Source organism: Struthio camelus, chromosome 7 (assembly GCF_040807025.1).
Source record: "Struthio camelus isolate bStrCam1 chromosome 7, bStrCam1.hap1, whole genome shotgun sequence".
NCBI lineage: Eukaryota > Metazoa > Chordata > Aves > Struthioniformes > Struthionidae > Struthio > Struthio camelus.
Window position 1 is genome coordinate 32,869,376 of NC_090948.1, and position 20,708 is coordinate 32,890,083.

General features: G+C 43.1%; 2 protein-coding genes across 12 annotated transcripts in view; both read right to left on the reverse strand.

Moving 5' to 3' along the window:
- Nucleotides 1-759: 759 nt before the first annotated feature.
- Nucleotides 760-4,119, reverse strand: LRIT2 (leucine rich repeat, Ig-like and transmembrane domains 2). The gene is made up of 3 exons (XM_068951226.1): nucleotides 4,010-4,119; nucleotides 2,864-3,645; nucleotides 760-1,583 (listed from the first exon to the last, which is right to left on the reverse strand). Exons 1-3 carry the CDS (start codon nucleotides 4,117-4,119, stop codon nucleotides 760-762), a joined length of 1,716 nt encoding a protein of 571 aa, XP_068807327.1.
- A 5,103-nt stretch (nucleotides 4,120-9,222) lies between these two features.
- The window catches only part of LRIT1 (leucine rich repeat, Ig-like and transmembrane domains 1), a 136,309-nt gene continuing 124,823 nt past the window's right edge, over nucleotides 9,223-20,708 (reverse strand). For 10 of the 11 annotated variants that reach the window (XM_009685574.2, XM_068950630.1, XM_068950636.1 and 7 more), the window contains 3 exons: nucleotides 19,734-20,200; nucleotides 15,195-15,500; nucleotides 9,233-12,638 (listed from right to left, as the gene is read on the reverse strand). In XM_009685574.2, the coding sequence (XP_009683869.2) occupies nucleotides 11,653-12,638; nucleotides 15,195-15,500; nucleotides 19,734-20,200 (1,759 nt within the window). In that variant the 3' untranslated portion in view covers nucleotides 9,233-11,652. Of the gene's footprint in view, nucleotides 12,639-15,194; nucleotides 15,501-19,733; nucleotides 20,201-20,708 lie in introns of all 11 variants that reach the window. The other variant, XM_068950631.1, reaches the window with a different exon arrangement.

Genomic DNA, 20,708 nt, shown 5'->3' on the forward strand with positions numbered 1-20,708 from the left:
TCTCTCTCTCTCTCTCTCTCTCTCTCTGAAATGTACTTAAATATTGACAATTTTTTTTTTTTAATTATCTGTTTGAGCTTGAGAAATATTTTAGTGCCCTTAATGTTAATTGGCTGCTTAAAGCTGACACATGCACACAAAAATCACCCATCCAACAGCTGTAGTCTTTTACTCAATGACTCTGAGCAGAGAGCGAGAGAGAGAGAGAGAGTGTGTGTGTATGTGTGTGCGTGCGCGCGCGCGCACATGCATTAATAAAAAGCTTTTACTTAGTGCCTGAGTGTGTATTTACATACATTATATACACACAAAGCATTGCTGAAAAATAACGTGTTTTTGTGTGTGCATTTGTCTGTATGTGTCTACATGTATGTATATGTATCTAAATGTGCATTTTTTGAGAAAAGCGTGTGCATGTGCATGTGTGTATATGTGTGCATTTCTCTATATGTGCATATACATGAGTGTGTGTGTGTGTGTGTGTGTGTGTGTGTGTGTGTGTATATGTAGTTATCTAAAAGATTTTTTTTTTGAGAGAAAAGTGGGGGGGGGGTGGGGGGGTGGGGGGGGGTGCGCCTGTGCCATGGTCGGGCCCCCGCGAGTGGCTCGCCGGCCCCACGCTGGCCAGCAGTGCGCCGTCCGGCCCCATGCAAGCACTGTCTCGGGGCGGAGGGGGTCCTTCTAAAAGCCCCAGTCCCCCCGAATCAGCACGAGCACGCGGCGGCGGAGGGTGCGGGCACGCGGCCGGGATGGGGGGGGCTAGTAGAGGTCGGCACTGTTCCGGTGGCCGGGCCGGGCCTTGCCGGGGCGCTCGGGCTCCTCGCACGCCCGGGGCGGCCTCTTGCCGCTGGCGCTGCCGGGCCGGCAGAGCCCGTCCTCACTGCCGCCGGGCAGGCTGTCGAGGCTGCTGTCGGGGCCGCCCCGCGGCGTCCGGTCCCCGCGGCGGCCCCGGCGGCAGGGCGCCAGCGCGCAGCCCAGGCAGCCGGGCCGGGCCTCGGCGGTGCAGGCGTACATGCCGGCGGGCACCGCCAGCACCATGGCGCAGACGATGACCACGATGTGGATGAGCTTCTCCCGCTGCTCCAGCTGGCTGACGTCGCTGCCGGTGACAAAGACGACGCACTGGCCCTTGCGGGGGGCCTGGTCGCGCACGGCCACACACACCTCGTACTTGGTGGCGGGCAGCAGGTCGCCCACAGAGTAGGTGTGGATGCCGGGACCCACGGAGACCGTGTCCTTGCGGGCGGCGTCGTAGCGGCCCAGGTGCAGGGTGTACCAGGTGTCGCCGGCCTCGGCCACCGCCGCGCGCCACTCCAGCGTGATGCCGTACACCGTCTGCTTGGCGATGCGCACCTCCACGTGGGCACTGCCCTCGACGCCGCCGGCCACCGGGGGCCCCGTCGTGGCGGCAGGGGCGGCAGTGGAGGCGGCCGGCGGCGGCCCGACCCGCAGGGCGATAGCGACAGAGGCGTTGCCCAGGAAGTTGGCGGCGGCGCAGGTGTAGCTGCCGGCATCGGTGGGCCGGGCAGCCGGGATGCGCAGCTCCGAGCGCACTGTCTCCTCGCCCACCAGCTGTGTCGACACTGTGGCAGGAGCAGGGGAGACGGGTCAGCGCCTGCACCCCACATCAGACCCCCCCCCAAAAAAAAAAAAAAAAAAAACAACCACTCCACCCAGTGGCACAAGTATGGTCAAACATCAGTGGTGTCCGGCTGTCAGGGCTACCATGCTGCCACCTGCAAGCCCATGTCACCCACAAGGCCGTGGCCTCCCTTTGCCCGCCATGACCTGCATGTTTAACTCAAAATAAGTCATCAAGACCAGTGCGATGCTTGTATCCATGTTTTGGACACAAACCTTGCCCTCTTTTAGCTCTGTATACTGAAACTAGTTCTTTCTCATCAGGCTCAGGTCCAAGTGGTGGGACATGGTGGCAAGGAGCTGTTAGGCTGGAGCTGAAACACAGTTTTAAGGCCAGTATGAAAGCCGCACATACAGTGTGGGCACACGCTGCATGTGTTATTCATATCGCCCTTATGAAAATTGCAACTTACCCTATTGGAGGCTTTTAGCGCAAACAAACACGAGGGAGGGTGTGAAAGCTCCTGGCCGGAGCGGGAGGGAGAGAGAAGGACTGATATTACAAGGACCTCAATGAAATAGATAGATAAATTCATGGCTTTTGTGAAGAACAACAGTATCTCTGGTTGTACAGCAGGGGAGCAGATGCAGTCAGGCCCCAGGCCTTTTGGGCTCTGTGGTTTGGTTTTTTTTCCTTGGGAAAACATATGGGACTAGCACAGAAACACACATGCATTGGTGTGCACGTGCTCACACCCACAAACATGCATGAATGTATGTGTGTTTGTGTATAAAAAATGGTATGGTGCAATTGTATGTATATATAGACACACTCACAGATATATGCTGAGATGCATATAAATAGTTATTTGTATATAATACATAACTATTTACACACATACCCATGTACATATACATATCTAGATAGATAACTATGTATTTACATACATATATCTATATATATAAAAAAAATTGATGTGTTGTTAATAGGTCTTACATCATATAGCCTGCTGAAAGAGCTACTAATGAAAATCCACACATAACTGCATAAAAATGAGGCCCTGCTCCCTTCTTCTTTGACCAAGCTCCTTCTTGAAGCAGCTCATCCCAGGCCAGCCAGGATGCTGCTCAGACAGGCCAAGTGGTGAAGGTTATTTGGATTATTGCAACACTCAGAACTGTGATGCTCCAAATAGGCTGCGGGCCCGTGTGGTGACTAGGTGGCCCAAAGGCCTGCATACTTTGAATAGCAAAACATACATAAAAAAGTAGCTGTGCTTACCATTAAATGCCCTTAAAAGTTTGAGTCCATAGGTCCACCAGACGGCTGGGGAAGGGCTGGCTTGCACGTAGCAGGTCAGGGTGACATTCAGCCCCACTGGCACTGTCAGGTTGGTGTCAAGGGCTGAGGTAAGCGGCTTCATGCAGCTGTTGAGCTCCACTTCATGGAAAAACTTCCCCGCCCTGAATTTCGGGCTTGAACAAGTTAAATAAGAATTCATCAGAATAATAGGTGGGCCAACGGATTTGATAAACTGGACAAATCCCCTCAGGCGACAGTCGCAAATCCACGGGTTGCCGTGAAGGGCCAGGACGGCATTGGCAGTATGGTCCATCTTCCCTTCTGCCCGCTGGCTCCTCTGGTAGACGGGCCAGCTGGAGAAGACATCCCTGGAAATGACAGTAAGCTGATTTGAGGATAGATCTAAATAGGTCAGGTTAGGCAGATACCTGAGTGCATGTTCAGGGAGGACATCCAGCCGGTTGTGCTTCAGATCCAGGATTTTCAGAGCTGGGGTGTCCTGAAATGCTGTCCATGGCACTGAGCTTAATTTGTTCCCCTGCAACCGCAGCTCCTTCAAGGCCTGCAGGTCTGCTAGGCTCTTCAGGTGCATAACCGTGATGTTGTTAAAATTGAGCCAAAGGTACTCCAAGGCACTGACATTTGAAAACGACCCACGCGGCAATTCTGTTAGGTGAGAGTTTTCTATCCTAATTTTTCTGATGTCTTGAGGGATATTTTCAGGGATCTTCGTTAGCAGCGCAGACATACAGAGCAAACTCCTGAAAAGGAACCCAGAAAATTTGCCAGGTCACACCCCGTGTTCGTGGCTAACAAACCCTGTACAGTTCAACTGGCTTTCGAAGAATTATAAGGTCCTACATACAGAGCACTCACAAGCAATATACCCTTCAGTTTGGTTTTACACCCAATTTCCCACAAAGAATACAACTAATGCATAAAAATTAGTACATATGCAACTGCATCTCTGAGCAATCTTATTATATGCTCAAGCTAATAATATACAAGTATTAGAGGCAGCATACCACGCAGCCATCTGCTTGGTTGTTAGTTCTCACAACACTGGCGAATCTATAGCGTTAAGGGCTTCGCTGATGCTAGGACTAGGGTATCGAGCGTGCTTACCTTCCAAAACTGTCTTTAGAGCAAGAGCATCCTGTGACACAAGACGAAAGAGAGGGGTTTATCCTGTGAAAGGCCAGAAGAAGAAGAAAAATGTGAAAAATAGGGTCCATATTCTCCTTTAAGGAAGCACTGTGCAGAGTTTGCACCAAACATGCCCACAGCCTCCAAGGAGCAAATCCTATTAGCTGTAATCTTCCTTGACGCAGAAATAAATCCTGCCAGCGACCAGACCCTAAAGAAGACATGTAATATGGTTCGTAGCCTGTGCCAAAGTGCTAAAAATCACCTCTGGGACCACTCTTTGCACTTATTCTGTAGGCATGGAGGTTTTGATAAAAGCATTCATTTGGATGGTAATATTAAAAGGAAATCTCAACAGGTACCTGCAGCCAAAAGCGCTTCTGTTCCCAGCACACACAGGTAGCTAGCATGTCTACAGTCTATTTATTTTTTTTAAGGGCCTTGCTCAAGCTCCAATATTTTAATGGCATTCATAAAAGTAGGAAACGCCAATAAGGGCCAGACTTCACAGTTGTAATTTGGCTTTGCACAGTGCCTTATTTCGTGATCAGTCCCAAAAACATGGCCACAATAGAGTGTACTATTACACTTGGTAAGCAAGAAATCTACTAAAAGTTGGTTAATGCAGTTAAGACGACTTTGTTTAAAAAAAAAAATATATATATATATATATATATCCTTTTTAGCTATCCCCACTCTCACACGATAGTATGAAAACAACAACACAGTTGTAGCCAGTTCTGTCTTTGGCTTCTCTAGGAAAAGGATATTTTGTTGAAGTTCATATCTATGGTTTAAATTAAAAATATCGGTGCTATTTCATTCTTGTAAGCTCTCTGGAGTCCTCTCTAAGCTGTGTGCCTAATGGCCTTCAGCCACTTTGAAAAACTCGGTATAGCTCTGTAATTTCTTGAGAAGGGATTTGGAGTACCCAGATTTCCCGCCCCATCCCGGCCCAGAAACCGCAGTTTTCACTTACAGTGTCGGGGGACGGGGTGTTCTCCTGGGGCCATCTAGTGTGCGTGGGCTTTATTACAGCTTGCTGAAGGCATCAGGATGTCGGAAAAAAAGGCTTAACCTCACCGCCAGTAAGTGCGAAGCTGGGTCACAAATCAAGATTAGCCTGAACCTACTTAACCTCTAACCTACAGGACCAGCATAGAAAAATATTTATAGCGTCCCAGTGACAGCTTAGTGCTATACGTGGCTTCCAGGCACAGGGCAATAATGTGGCCAGTGTAATTACAAAAAGCAGCTGTGGCTTTTAAATCAGCGGGTGCTTCAGTTTCAGCAGCGGCAGGATCATCAACAAAACAAGCTGGCGGAGCCAACCCCGGGGACATTTCTTGATTGCCTCTTGGATCCTAGCAATAGTCCGGGATCTGTGGGCCTGGTCGCCTGCCATTCACCTCCCTCCTACAAGGCCTGAAGGGAAGACTCAAACGTACTTTTGCAGTTAATTGATGTGTTCAAAAAGGTCTTTCCTGAAAAAGAGCAGAGTATCATTTTGTATTAACAGGTTTATAGCCAGAGTGCAAACTATAGGAGGATTTGTTTTTTCCCCTGTGTCCATTCTTGGCCGCAGTACAGGGGTATCATAATGCCCGATGGCCTGAAATGCAGTAAGTAAAATTTTAACCACACTTTTCTGATAGAAAGAAATACATTAAATTGAATAAGCAGGTCAATTAACAGAAAAGAGATTTGCAGTTTTTTTAGGTCTCATGTCTCCCAGTTCCACTCATCATCCACAAGGCTAGAAAAGGACTTTCAAAGGGTGGTACCAGTTGGTACCATGGGCCAATGCCACTCCTGTTTTCAGGCTAATATTTTTTGTTTTTTAACAGACCATTGCTCGAAATATTCCCAAACCTCATGTATACTCATAAGATTCAGTGGTAACCTGAGAAATTAAAAGTGAATTACATATCAAAATCAGATGAATTAGTGGGTAGAGAGTCTGAAAAGCAAAAAAAAAAAAAAAAAAAAAATCCCAAAACAGTGGTAGCTACAGCCTTGCTGGTTACAGGCCACACCTACAGGACTGAGATTGTGTTGTCTCTTCATTCAGCGTAGTTTATGCCTGCTTGTAAATTTAGCATTCACTTTTGTGACAGATGTCCACTCAGTTCAGCTGCTCCTTAATGTCATGTAGCATCCTGGTTGAAGCCAAAATGCAAAACAAGCTGTTTAAAACCCAAGCTGTCAAAGTAAATTTCCACAGAGATATTGTCTACTAATCTATGGGAAATGGAATTTAAGAGATCACGATTCTTGCTAAAGCTAACGTCAAAAGGGAGCAGCACACTGTGTGCTCTGAGCACTGGTGAGAGAGTCAAACGCCATCTTGAAATGATGGGCACACACAGGTCTGTAAGAAATCAAGTCTGAGCTGATAATTTATAATTACAGCCCATATACTAGAGCTATCACAATCTGAAATCCTTGCTATGGAGGCCATATGAGGTGAATGTTGGTGCAGGGCCTGATAGCTCAGATACGATGCATGTAGCACTTAAAAACTTTAGGTTTTATTTTACCTTTTGAATACTTTCAAAATTCTACTTCAATGCCAATTCATTTTTGAAAATATATTGAAAAATGTTTTACTCTCCTTTCTTGACATTTTTGGGTTCCTCTCTGTTTTCTCTTCACAAGTTTTTATATTTATGCACATGAACACTTTTATGTCCTACATTTTTCAATCATTTAAAGACCTTTTAGACCAATCTCTCTGGGCACGCAGAAATAAATGTGAAAGTGACCACATTTAACAACATTACAGCCCTTCCAATGCGTTTAAATCACATTTTGGATATAAGGTGTTTGTCAGCCTGGACAATATTTTGCATCTGTGGAATTTGTTTTATACATGTATTCAGTTAAAGATATTTGGAAAAACTTTACAATTTAGAGTCCATATTAGCCTACATTTGAATGTATTTGCTAGCTAATCTGGATACTTTTTTAGGATGTTTGGAAAAAATAGTTTTCAAAAAGTTTTAACTTTTTTTTTTTTTAAGCATTCCTTCTTGCACTTCAGCTACTTGCAATACATATTTTTTAATCACTTTGGGCACATTATTTCATTTATAGTTTGCTCACTTCCTCCATTTTGATAGCTGCTTTTTTTTTCTAGAGCCTTTTTAACACATACCTTTAAAAGAAAAAAAAAAATCAGCACAGCTCAGAAAGCTATTTGGATCCATTTTAAAAACACTATTACCTTCTTTTTTTGACCACTTATCCTTAATTTTTCAATTTTATACTAATTTGACTTACCCAGTATCAAAAGATACTGTGAAAGGAGGCATTTGTCTTTGCTGTACACCTTCCCATCAGCAGCCCATGGAGCATCACTGGTTCTGCGCTCTGATGCGCTCAGCCCAGGTCCCACTGGCTGTGGCTGTGGTGGGCGGCCAGCACAGCCTCCTGCCTAATGCACGCTGACAGTACCGATATTCCTGCGTATTACTAAAGTGGTTCAAATCTGAAGGGAGAAGAAATTGAAAAATGGTTTTAAAGTGAGACAGTAGGGAATATTGTACCTTGAGAGCTTCCAAAATATTTACCTTTTCTTAAGTAGTGCCAATATTATAAACCCGAAAAGGCAACAAATTGATCAAAACCTTACATAAAGGGCTTATTAACAGATGAAATGTTATACAAGCAGAAAGCAAACCAGAGATGACCAAGTGTCAAAAGACAGAGAACAAAATAAAAGTAAGGGTCTACTAATGTAGCAATTCCAAAAGATGTTTAAGATTTTTAAAATATGTTTAGCAGCAATTTCAATTCTTACAGCATATGTGTACCAGAGGATTGAATTTAACTGAGTTAGAGACTTTGTTTCCAGGGATGAATGTTCTTCTTGCTTGAACTCTGATCCTGCTCCATTCAAATGCCTTAGAGAGCAAAGCTTGCCTGAGCTAAGCCCACTGAAGTAGGTACCTGACTCCCGTTAGGTTAAAAAAAAAAGAAAAGAAAAAGGAAAAAGGAAAAGAAGAAAAAAGAAATAAAAGAAATAAAAGAAATAGAATAAAGAAATAAAAGAAGAATAAATGAAAACAAAAAAGAAAGAAGAAAAGAAATAAAAAAGAAAAAGAAGAGAAAAAGAAAGAAGAAAAGACAACAGAAAAGGAAGAAAAAAGAAATAAAAAAGGAAGAGAAAAAGAAAGAAGAAAAGATAACAGAAAAAGAAGAAAAAAGAAAGAAGAAAAGAGGAAAAGAAAGACAAAAAGGGGAAAGTAAAAGGGAAAAAAAATTTAAGGAAAAAGAAAAAAGAAAAAACAAAAAAGGAAAAGGAAAAGGGAAGGGAAGAAGAAAAAGAAAAGAAAAGAAAAGAAAAGAAAAGAAAAGAAAAGAAAAGAAAAGAAAAGAAAAGAAAAGAAAAGAAAAGAAAAGAAAAGAAAAAAGAAAAGAGAAAAGAGAAGAAAAGAGAAGAGAAGAAAAGAGAAGAAGAGAAGAAAAGAGAAGAAAAGAGAAGAAAAGAAAAGAAAAGAAAAGAAAAGAAAAGAAAAGAAAAGAAAAGAAAAGAAAGGAAAAGGAAAAGGAAAGAGGAAAGAAAAGAGGAAAGAAGAAGAGAAGAGAAGAAAAAAGAATAGAGGAAAGAAGGAAAGGAAAGGAAAGGAAAGGAAAGGAAAGGAAAGGAAAGGAAAGGAAAGGAAAGGAAAGGAAAGGAAAGGAAAGGAAAGGAAAGGAAAGGAAGAAAATACAAAAGAAAAAAGATACTAAGAAAAGAAGAAAAGATAGAAGAAGAAAGAAGATAAACTGAAAAAGAAAAAAGGAAAGAAGAAAAAAGAGAAAAGAAAGAAGGAAAAGAGAAAAGAAAGAAGAAAAAAGAGAAGAAAAAAGAAAACAAGTATTTATCTGCCTCTTTACATTGCTCATGCCACTCAAAAATGACCGAGAGCCTCAAATTTCACATTCCATCAGTTCAGCAGAAAATCAGATTACTGCATGGTTTGAAATTTCACCCACAGTTTAGCAAGGGTGGAGTTTCTCTTCCAACTGATACCACACAGCTCAGAGCTCATCACAAGCTTTTACCGATTGCCTGTTGTGTGAATCACCAGTCCAGTATAGAGAGAGGTTGTTTTGGAGCAGCCGTAGCGGTTCAGATGCTAAAACATTATGCCTCCCCTATAAGAGAGTGGGACTCACTATAGGAAATTGAAAAGAAAAATCACATTCATTCTATTTGGGATCATATTTATTCAAAGTGCAAAAAATATTCAATAAAGTTTGTAAAACTTGACACATTCACGAACATGACAGGAAGACACATTCCTCTCTGCTCATGGCAAGTGAGTTGGCCCAGCTGATGACTTTGTCCCTCTCCGAGTTAGGGGCAACCTGTCAGTGTGCACCCGTGGGCACGGAGGGGAACAGACGCCTTACAGGGACACACTCAGCTACCCAGCTCATGACTCCAGGCAGCTGAAAACTAAATACCTCTCATCCCCGGTCAAGTCCCACAGACCTCATTTACAGGACAGTCCTTGGCTATGTTCACTAGTTTAAAATTCTTCCCGGTTAAATTACACATCCAGTACCACGTCAGCCTGGACTCCTGTTGCTGACTTCAGCACAGCCCAGAACGGCACTGCTGCAAATGAGAGCAGAGTCAGGCCCAGTAAAATGGTAATCCTTGCAACCCATCCCAAAGCACACTACTGGAAGGATATTTTTGTTCTACTTTGAAGAGAGACTCTCAAAATCACCACAGGATATACAATTGTATGAATAAAAAATAGCTCTAATATATACTATCTATTTCATCAGATAACCTATTCTGTTAAAATATAGTATACTGCAAATGTTATTTGTAAACCTAGCAACCTATGAGTCCAGTGAGGGAAGTAGCATTAATTATTATATACAGGAATTGACAAATTTTCCCAGTACAGGAGAATTCCCTTATCATTAATGTAAGGAATACAGGGAGTACAGAGAAACTATTTTAATGTACTTCCTGTAGCTAGTAGTTATGCTGAGATCAAATGACTCATTTTTCCATTAGGCCAAGTAACCTGACATAACTGAAATCCTTCTGGAAGGAGAGAACTTGCAAAATCTGTACAGGGATCCATTGCAGTCGGCGGATTTTGTTAACCACGTTGTATGCACACATCCAGAATATGCATGTAGAGCCTTCCAAATACATTTACAAATACACATTTCAAAACAGTTCAAAAAGACTGAGGCTTCATCGGTTATCATTTCAACTTGGCTAGCTTTTTCCCTTTCAACATTTGGCAGAACATGTATTATTTTCTTCATGAAGATATTTATTACAAAGAGAAAACCATTATCTTCAGCATTCCTACAAAAGGGACTGGAATGGAAAATTATACAACTGGGAAGTGTTTCATGATAAGCACTCACATCCAAATTCCAGTATATTTGCAGGACTTTAAACTGATCAGTCACCCTGGTTATGAAAGTACAGGTAGATGAATATTGGATGTCTTTTTAGGGTTCTTCAGCTTGTAAGATGTTTGAAATCCGTACATGAGCGCTGAGATCATGCCACCACTTGTGCCGTGGTGAACGTACGCTGAAGTCTAACCGGGTAGAGGCCTCACTGCTGCATCACATACCTCAGCTCTGCACAGAGCAAGGTATTTTGATGCCCAAAGCTCAAGTGGCTGGCTGGCCTCTTTCGGCCTCACTACTAGTTTCCTCAGGAGAGCTAGGATTAACGACAGGGCTGCTCTGGGAGGTTTTGGCAGAACAGTCTAACGCAACTTTGTCAAACATGGTTATAAATGGTTGTAACATCCATACACAACTTGCAGAGTAGGCCACTGCACGGTTTTAACTAGCACAGCTGACACAAAACATACTCTACTAAATACAACACCACAGCAAATGACAGCTAAGCCTGATACTGAAAGACCTGTGCGATACTGTTGTTCAAGTAAATCACAACAAAAATAGCGTGGTTAGGGCCAAAATGTCATCACAAAACACTCCCTATTATGTATTCTTAGGTGTGGTTTGTTTTTTATCTCTTGATTTGTATCTTTGCATGTTCCTCAGGGCATGAAGCTGTTATTACGTTGGACGTACTATAAAGGGTTGCTGTACAGCTGCATTTAGTGATCTATTAAGCATCAAGCTGCTTGTGTCATGTAAAGGTGGTGGATGTAACAGATAAGACTATCAATCTTGACATTTGTAGATACATTTATATTAAAATTATTAAATGCTCTCCAGGCTGTCAACCTAAAGAACTTCAAAAAATCTGAGAATAAAACACTTAGCATACTGCAGAGCAGGTACTAAACAGCACTGAACATTGTGCGCTCAAAAATGCTGTTTAATGTTCTCACACTCAGTGTGCACACCTCATTTTCCAAAATTATGAGTCATCCAGGAGAACGTGGCTGTTATCACAGAAGTTTTTGACTGAGTACAACGCAGCAAACCCCAAGTGGGGAGAGTAATAAGGTCATGTAAAGCTTGGGCACCATCAACCTCCTTGCAGCCTCCTCCAGAGCATTGCAGGAGACATTAGCATTGACACGACGGCCTGCAACGTCAGGTCTGTAGAACAGTCGTATATACAGCCACGTGCGCTTTCACATCTAAAAAGCTGACAATTAGCCTAGTTACGATCAGCAAAAGTATTCATTAGGTTGCCCCTCTATCTTTGGTATCGCTTCTGAGTCCACACTGGAGCGAGCAGAGAGCAGTCTGTTAGACTCATCTGGGGTATGTCTAGTCAAGTATTCTCCTTCAACTCCTTTTGCCTTGGCCCCGGGAGACAGGCTTTCAAAGGTGACATAGGAGTCCTGAATTTCCTTGGGTTTCCGCACTAGGCACTTTTTGCAGCGCCTTTTCAGTGCTCCGCAGCAGACCACCAGAGTCAGAGGAACAGCAATGACGCAGGCCACGCTGATCACGACCACATTGATGAGCTTCTGGGTTCCCCCTGCACTGGCAACTTCGTCTGTGGAAAATATGATGCATTGCTCCTTCCTGGGGATCAGCCCTTTCACACAGACACACATGATGTATTTAGTCTTTGGCAGCAGCCCATAAATGGTGACCTTGGTCTTCCCTGGCTCCACGTTGATCCGCCGCATGTCTCTCTCTCCAAAAACGGCATAGAGGACACTGAATACTGTCGTGTTCTTTGCCAAAGGTGCCTTCCAGGCCAGGGTGACGCTTTGGTCAGTGTCCCCTATCACTCTGACTGACCTCACGATTCGCTCTGGCTCCTGCTGACCAGTAGGCGGACTCACCAGGAGGTTTCGTGAGTTGCCGTTCTGCGCTGCGTTTTGAAGGACGAGGTTCTCTTCAGAGCCTGCTCTGGCTCCCAGGGTAGGTACAGTCGAGGTGGTGATAATGTACCTAGCCACAAGCTTGTCATTGTAGGCAGCTGCCTCCATCCCGCTTGCCTTTCCACTCCAAACGCCTTTAGCATTAGAGTTGGGGTCATCTGTGCTTTCTGAATCAGTGATGATGAGGGATATGAATGCCTCCGTTGCTCCCAGGAAATTCTTTGCTTTACAGATGTACTCTCCAGAATCAAGATAAGAGACCACAGGCAAGCCCAGAATAGACCAGCTCATCCCATCACTAGAAATTTCTTGGTGCACTGCAAGTAAGGAAAAGTGCAAAATAAATAGACTATCAACAACAAAATTAATAGCATTTTTTTTGGTAAAATATTAAGATCCAGTCAGCCAAACGTCTGCTTGATACAGCACAATCACTATTTCTTTTTGCCAGCAAGTAGGTTACAAAATCAAAGTAATCTGAAGGAAAGGACATTAACACTGACATTAGGGTATGTTGCAGTTTACACTGCTTCAAAGCAAATGGTTGTGAAGTATTTCATACTTTTTTCCTCCAAACAGACATACAGCTTGAAAACAAGACAGAAAAGGTTCTTCCATTTTCAAGAAAAAAAAGTTTAAAAGCTCTTATGTAGGTACAATACTTAAAACAGTGGAGACAGTGTGATATAACACAATCTAGTTGAACAATAAATGCATTTTTCTCTTTCACAGAAAAGAAAAACAGTGAAGATTTTCTTCTAAGAATCACATGTGGACAAGCCCCTAAGAATCACACGTATATAAGGAGAATCACAGATATAAGGAGAAAAGTGGCTAAAAAATAATATACTTCTTACTCTGAAATTGGGGCTGGTATTTATATCAAGCCAAGCAAAGGAAAGTGTGATTTCTTACCAAATTAGACAGCTTCACTGAGAAATATGTACACAGTTGAATGTTGATTTTCTCTCCTGGTTTACCAGGAGGCTAAAACTAGCTTTTCTTGCCTTTTTCTATTTTTGGCAAAAAAAAAAAGAAAAAAAGAAAAAAAGAGGAGGGAGCTGGGATTATGCAGAAAGGAATGCCTTCTTCTTCATTTAAGTAGCCTCCTTTGGATGAGCACATACCATCTCTGCCCTTTCCTATTGAAAGGTAAACCAGGAAGAAGTCTGAAAGGTGAAGATAAGATAGGATGCAAACTTCCCCAGGGCCCGAGTGAAGTCAAGATCGAGCCTTATGAACCAGGGCTCGTTCTAAAGGATGTAAAATACAAGAGCAGCAAATGTTATCTTTTGAGATCAATTATTTACTGAACAGGAATATTAAAAAAAAAAAAAAAGAAGCTTCCAATCTTCCCATGGCACTTCTCCTTTACACCTAGACTGTGGGCTGTTTCTCACTTATTTCTATTCAGAATACCACCATTTCAAAAAGTCATACTACAGCACTGGCACAGAAACTGCTGTTCTTGGAAAACTGTGTATATTTTCAGACAACTTTTTATCGAAAAGTACTAAAGACAGATTTAATGGGGCATAAAATACATCAATCTTGATTGTAGCTCAAAGTAAAGTCAATATATGCTTTCAGGAAAGCATTCTCTGTTTTATTTTTTGTGGCTCTCTTTCAAGTCTAGAAGGTATCCTTGCAGCAAAACGGGGGACATCATCATCATTAGAAGGAGCTGCTCTACTACATCCTGCGCATCATGCACAACAGACCAACAACTTAGGAAGATTTCCCCAAAAGATGTTTATGGCAAGTCGTTATTACAAGTGGTTCCACTGCTGTGAAAGAAAAACGCTCTCTCCCCTGTTTTTGCTGCACCGAGGAACCCAGTAGCCCTTTGAAGACCCAACACTTGGCGATCTATTAGCTGGGTTCAGACCTTCTGTGAAAGTCATGGCTGGACCCACGAGACAGTAGCATTTGGGGGGGGGGTGAGACTTCAGGTCCTCATCTAAGACATCTAGGGCAAAAAGTCAATGATGACTGACTTGAATGCAGCAAAGACTTCTTCCCTAAACTCCCCATGCACTGAATAACTAACTCACCTTGCAATTTTGTGCTCAGCCACTCTTGTGAATGGAAATGAAAATACGATCGGTTGGAATGACAGCAGTTATTCAAAGGCTTCTCCCACAAAAGGGGAAAGCACAGAAGGGGGAGCTGGTCAGCATTTTACCTCCAGAGCATTTCCCAAGAAAGCTTGTCAACCCATCAAAAATGAACCATTGCATGGACTAATAGCATTTTTTATTGAAGTGTTGTATCCTTTGGCAGTTCAGTGGCTTTCTTCTCTTTTAATATGTCTGTGCCTTAATGTTGCATGTTTGCAACACTTCCTTTTTTGCTACTGCAGCGTTGAATACCAATTGAATTCACAGCAGACAGCTCTTTGCCAGAGATATTCACTAACTGATTAATAGTAGCTCTCAAAAACTTATAAAATAGTTAAGTGGGAGCCTTTTCAGGGACTAACTAACAAACTTTAGACAGCCTCTTACCACAGCTCGACATAGTTCCCTTTTCCAGCTCAAACAGATTTGCTGAAAACCACCTGAGTCACTCACCACTATGTAATTGTTGTGAAACAAAACAAAAACAAAACAACCTCTTTCTCATGATAGTTCAACTATATTTATCTGATAACATTTACATCAATATGTGAGTAATTTTGTAGTCTGTAAAAAAATCACAATACTGTAGTGATTTACAATCTTAATCTGGCACCACTTTTTTTGGTCTTTTTTCAGTGGGAAGGATCTATTGTCATTTCATCTCTTTGGAAGCTCCTATGCGCTGTACAGTCAACAGGAAATAGAAGTGCAAGCTTCACTCAATTGACATGAAGAAAATTAACCAAAACCTACCTGTGCCATTCAGTTGAGCACCATCAGCCCTTCTCCAGCTGAGCTCAGGAATAGGCACCCCTGTTGTTCCACATCGCAGTAAGACGGTGCTGCCCAGGATCGTCTTTACTTTGGCTACAGATGTATGTACGACCGGACTTTGACACTTCCTTAGCTCAACTTGGCTGAAGAAGACTCCTGCAAGACTCCGGGGGGTGAAGCATTTCAGCCTGGGCTCTATAAATGCTATGTTAGGTGACTGGAAATTTAGGAAATGGACCATTTCATACAGACTGCAGTCACATACCCAGGGATTGTCTTGCAAACCTGTCAAAAGAAACCAGAGCAGTAAGTCACTCCAGCAGCACAGGATGGCAAAATCAGCTAGCTGTGGGGTAAGGTTGGTTGGTTTGTTTGTTTTTTTCTTTTTTCTTTTGCTAGGCCATCCAGCATGGCAAAGAACTGGAATTTCTTCCTTAGACAAATTAGGAAATTCCTGTCACTGGAGCTTCTTAAAATATTAGCCAGATTGTCAGGCCAACTGTCAGGCCTGCTGTAGGTGTAGGTGATCCTATTTGACTGTATGAAGGCTCTTCCAGTCCTTTTACTCTATTTTTCTTCCATTATTTCAGGATTCAGTTGTTTTTCCTGAAATGTTAGTTTACATTATATAAGATTAAAGAACTGTTGTAGGGAATAAATTAAAGAATATACATGTTATGCTACACATAGACCATAAATAGACAAAAATTTTATTAGGAATATACACTTACAAGGGAGTATATTGAAAAATACATTTCTTTTCAGAGTTCCACAATGTTTCTCATTTTCTCCTGCTGTCTCAATGCATACCTATAGAACCCACATTCCGCAAAAAATGAGATATTATTAAAAACAGACCTATGAAGAGAGTAGTGAAAAAGCAAAATCAGAACTAGAGCACTGCACACCCATGAACAGAGATTGCATGGTGATTAAATTTGTATGCCATCATACTTAAACATATTCACATTCACCTATGATATGGACAGCTGAAGGTTTCTAATGATTTGGCAGCATTAGCACTGGGGATGTTTGTATCATCTAATTCCAGACACCTATTTGAAGCCTAAGCACGAAGCACAGCTATCCTCGGCATCCTGCCTGCCAAGGGAGTGAGCTGTGCTCCCTGACAAGGAGCTTCACTCCCTTAACTATTCTTCACAGGGAGCCTTGAGAGACCCCTCCAGGCAGGCGACTGCCTGAAGTTAAGCTGTATAAATACTTCCTCTTCATTACCATCAGGAGAAAATAAAGGTGTCCAGTCTTGTTCCCACCTGAAGCACTGCAGCAGTAGTCATGCAAGCAGTAGGTTTTCACACAAGAAGCGAGTTTTGACACAAGTACGGGGATACACCACAAGGCTCCCCAAGCATCCAAGGGGCTGCTTGAATTTGCTAGAGTCAACAGAAATGCAGAGTAGATCAAAAGCCACCAATGCCCCTGATAAACTTGTCTAAAGATTCTGCTTAAAAATCTCTCTTGCTTATATCCTTCCAGACTCTCCTCCCTGGGCTTGCAAGGGGTTTTGAAAGTGGTAGGCCTTGGTGGGAGGGCCCTTCTTATAAATAAATATATTAATCTTTAAGGAGACTAAACAAAGAAGGAAAGTTCACAGCTTGGCTTTGCTGTTTTATGGCATTTTTGCTCACTGCATACTTCTCACTTCACACACTAGATAACACTGTAAATTATTCTAGAGATGCTGGTGAAATAATTGCTTTAACTTTCTTTGCTGATGCTCTGGCCACGGTGCTGGATTAAATAATTATCATCATGGATTAAATAATCAGTAGGGCCACTCCTCGTGACACTTTACATTATTACCTCTGAGATCTGCTTTTTCTCTCTCCTTGGCAGTTTGAACGAGAATCTCAGGTGGGTTGGGGGAAACCCTTTGACTGTCCTGTCAGTGCCTTGACACATCTTCTTTTGCTACCCTTGAGTGAAAAAAAAAGGCTGATTTCTGTCTCTCCTGTGCCTCTCATCCTGCCATTCCCCCCTTTCCCAAGCTCATAAGTTTGGTCCTCTTTGGCTGCTCTTTGTATAAGAGAATAAAATGTGCTTTTAGCCAGCCAGGACTGGAAGCACCAGGGTGGGGAGGGGCTGGGCCTGTACTGGGCACACACTGTCCCCCTTCCCTCTGCCCTGGCAGCCTGGAGGCTGCAGCTTCCCCACTGGGGAGCCCCAGCTCTGCTCCACGTGCCCAGGGGGAAACGCCAATGCACGTCTCTGCACAGCGCCCTGCCCACACTCACAGCACCCTCCCGGGTACACGAGGGGCAAAAATCGGTCCTCTGCTCACCCCTGCGCTGGGCATACCTCTTACAGTTAGAGCAGAACGAACTTTTCAGGGCGTTGAGAAGCCTTTCACACGGCTGGAAACAGCAACTGAAATCAGCAGCAAACAGAAATCTGAGCATCAGCCTCTTCCAGGACCGAAATTCAGCCATTTCTCTGGTCTCCCAGCAAGACCTTCTGAGGGTTAGCAGGTCCGTTTCTACGGGGGTCTATGGGAGCAGTTACAGTTACTGCCCGCCTTTCGCGCACACAGAGGCCACCCACAAAGCTTTGCCCTTGAAGGTGACCCAGAGCTGCAACTGCTGCTGTGGCCCCCCCCGAAGTGCATCTGACGTCCTCACTACCCCAAATGGCACATCCAGTTGTCTCTGGCAGCTCACGCGGCAATCCTCACACACACACACACACACACACACACACACACAAAACCTTGCAGCCTTGGCACACACTATCAGCCGCCACGCTATTGCTGAAACTATTTTTTCTTGTAGTAAACTACAAACAAGGGCTAATGATGCACTTCAGAGAACTGAAAGGACTGGCTGGACTCTTTATTATTTATTAATTTTTTATGCTTCCTGGAGGCATGAGCCAAAAGAAACTGAAATGTGCAGCTACGTTCTCCAGTTCTGCTCCTCCAAGGCATGTGCATATCATGCTCTTGGGTCCCTAGCGGTGTCAACAGGATAGGACTTACGAGCAGGAGTGTCTATACCTTATAATGTGAATCTTAGCACTATACTTATTTCCCTGCATGAATTTTTTTAAGATCCTGGCACAAGCAACCTATGCACAGCTGGCTATGCAAACACTCAGGTTGGCCAGAGCATCAAGACATGATCCGTCCTTCCTGACAAAATACTCTCATAATCCGTATTGAATGTAATAACATTTTTACATGTAACTTGGCTCTGCAAAATAAATAAAGAGTATGATGTAGGCAGTGTTTTGTCATGCCACAAATGAAATGGGCAACCTTTAAGCTTTGGCTTAAAGAACCTGATACTGCACCTGGCACCTGCTCCTCTTCTAATGCTAACCAAACCTTTAAAAAATCTGCTAAAGACACTAAAAGCTTTGTAGACAGCAGTTTGATTCTTTTTAAAGTCTTGAATCTCTCTCCACCTTAATCTCGTTTTTGAATCTTCACCTCCCCTAAATTTCTCCAGAGAACAAGAGCAGCAGCAGCAGCAGGAATTTGAGCTATGAAGAGCTCTTCCCAGATTAAGAAAAAATTTGTGACATCTCTGCTGAGACTATCAGCAAGTGCATGAAATCACATCCAACCTGTGGTGGCCGAGGATGTGATACAAACAGACACACACACCCCATGGGTACTACAGAATTAACAGAGCGAGATCAGTTTATATCAAATGAGGACAGCAGATGGCAAGTACTCTGGACTATCCACAACCTGCCACGAATTTGAACCAGTATACTATGGCTAAAAGGCTCAATAGTAATCTCCTGGACTTGTGTGCTTGAAATGTGCTTGAAACGTGCTTGAAACTTCATTTGGGGATACCGCAACTCAGAGGATTCAAGACAGCCATCTGCACCATACTCTTTGACACAAAAATTGACAATTCCTCCACAGTCATACTTCTGAAGGGTCCAGAATTGTCACCATAAAGTAGATTCACGCAACTTTATACCTCCCCTTGGAGGCAGCACTATCGTGGTGGCTTTTGGGGAGACTACTGTTTAATTCTTTGCAAACAGATAAATAAGATTCTGGAAAGATGCACACTTTGCTGCAATTTTTTCCTGCCCGAATTTGGACATAATAAGTGTCCATCTTTTTATTTAATGTTGCTTAAAAGTGATCAACTCTATAGTAGCTATTGCTAGAAAACAACATATTAATGATATAGAGCTCTAACCACATTTTTGTTTCAGTCAAAAATGGCAGTTAGTAACTAAATAAGGTCTTGAGAAAGCGTCCCTAGTTTTGTGCTACAAAGATTTAAGCAAGTGATCAAGTTTTTGGTGTAATAAGCTGGGTGCGGGGTGCCTGAAGTGTGTGTTAAGATGTAAATGGATTTCCAATAAAAATATGCTTTATTCTGAGCGCGAAGGAGTTGTGAGGCACTGCTAATGCATACTTTACATGGGATATTGAATTAGCCCTGCGCCATGGGGTACAGTAACCACTGTCGGTACATTAAGATTTGGAATTCTTGCCATTTCTGCCGCTGGCAAAATCAATTATTTTCTTACCTAAGACGATCTTGGAATTATCATTGGGGAAGTAAGGAACTGCCTGGAGGTTGGCCCAGGTGGAAATAAGAGCTTGAGGAAGAGTCATCAGTTTATTGCTAGACAGATCCAGGTAGGTGATATTCTTGACATAACGAGCAGCATCTGGGGGGATTGAGGTGAGTTCGTTATTGTGTAAATCCAGAAGCCTTAGCTGGGGCATGTCAGCAAGGGCTTCCCAAGGGAACGATATTAAGTCATTTCCATCTAGCCTCAGCTCCTGTAAGCGACGGAGGCCCTTGAAGGTAATCACACTGAGGCTGGCCAAGGAATTATAGGGCATCCAGAGGTACTCCAGGTTGTGGAGCGAATGCAAGGCTTCCCCCGGCACCCTCCTGATGGCCGTCTTTTCTATTCGGAGCTTGGACGTATCTACGGGGATATTCACGGGCGTGAGAGTCATCTCAGGGTCATTACACAGCACAGTCCTGGTGGGGAAATGCAAACACAGACATGATTTCCTTATATTTTGAAACGGTTTTACTCTAATACACAATTTTGATCTTCCTTTCTTTTTTCAAGAGCCTTATTCTCTTCATATTTTACTTGCTGCCAATCTATGTATCACCACCACATTACATTACCCTAACTTGCAGTAATTTGCATGTACATGGACCTTCAGGAAGTAACTGCAGTGTTCTGCCTCTGTTGGAGCAGTGCAAGTCTGAGTCCAGCCCATACAGTGTTCCTTCTTTTTTTCTTGCAAATTGCATTTGTGACAGACAGCAATGACAACAATCATATGCAGCAGAGGATGCTAGTGCACGTTCAAACAACATTATCCATAAATTGGGCAATAAAAGACATTAAAAGACGCCTCACTGAAGTGTGGGATGGGAGGAAGTAACGTAGGTTAAATACAGTACAGAATCTCTGGTTCATGAAACAAAGACAAGAAAGACAATTAACAACTCACTGGAAACACACTACAGCAAG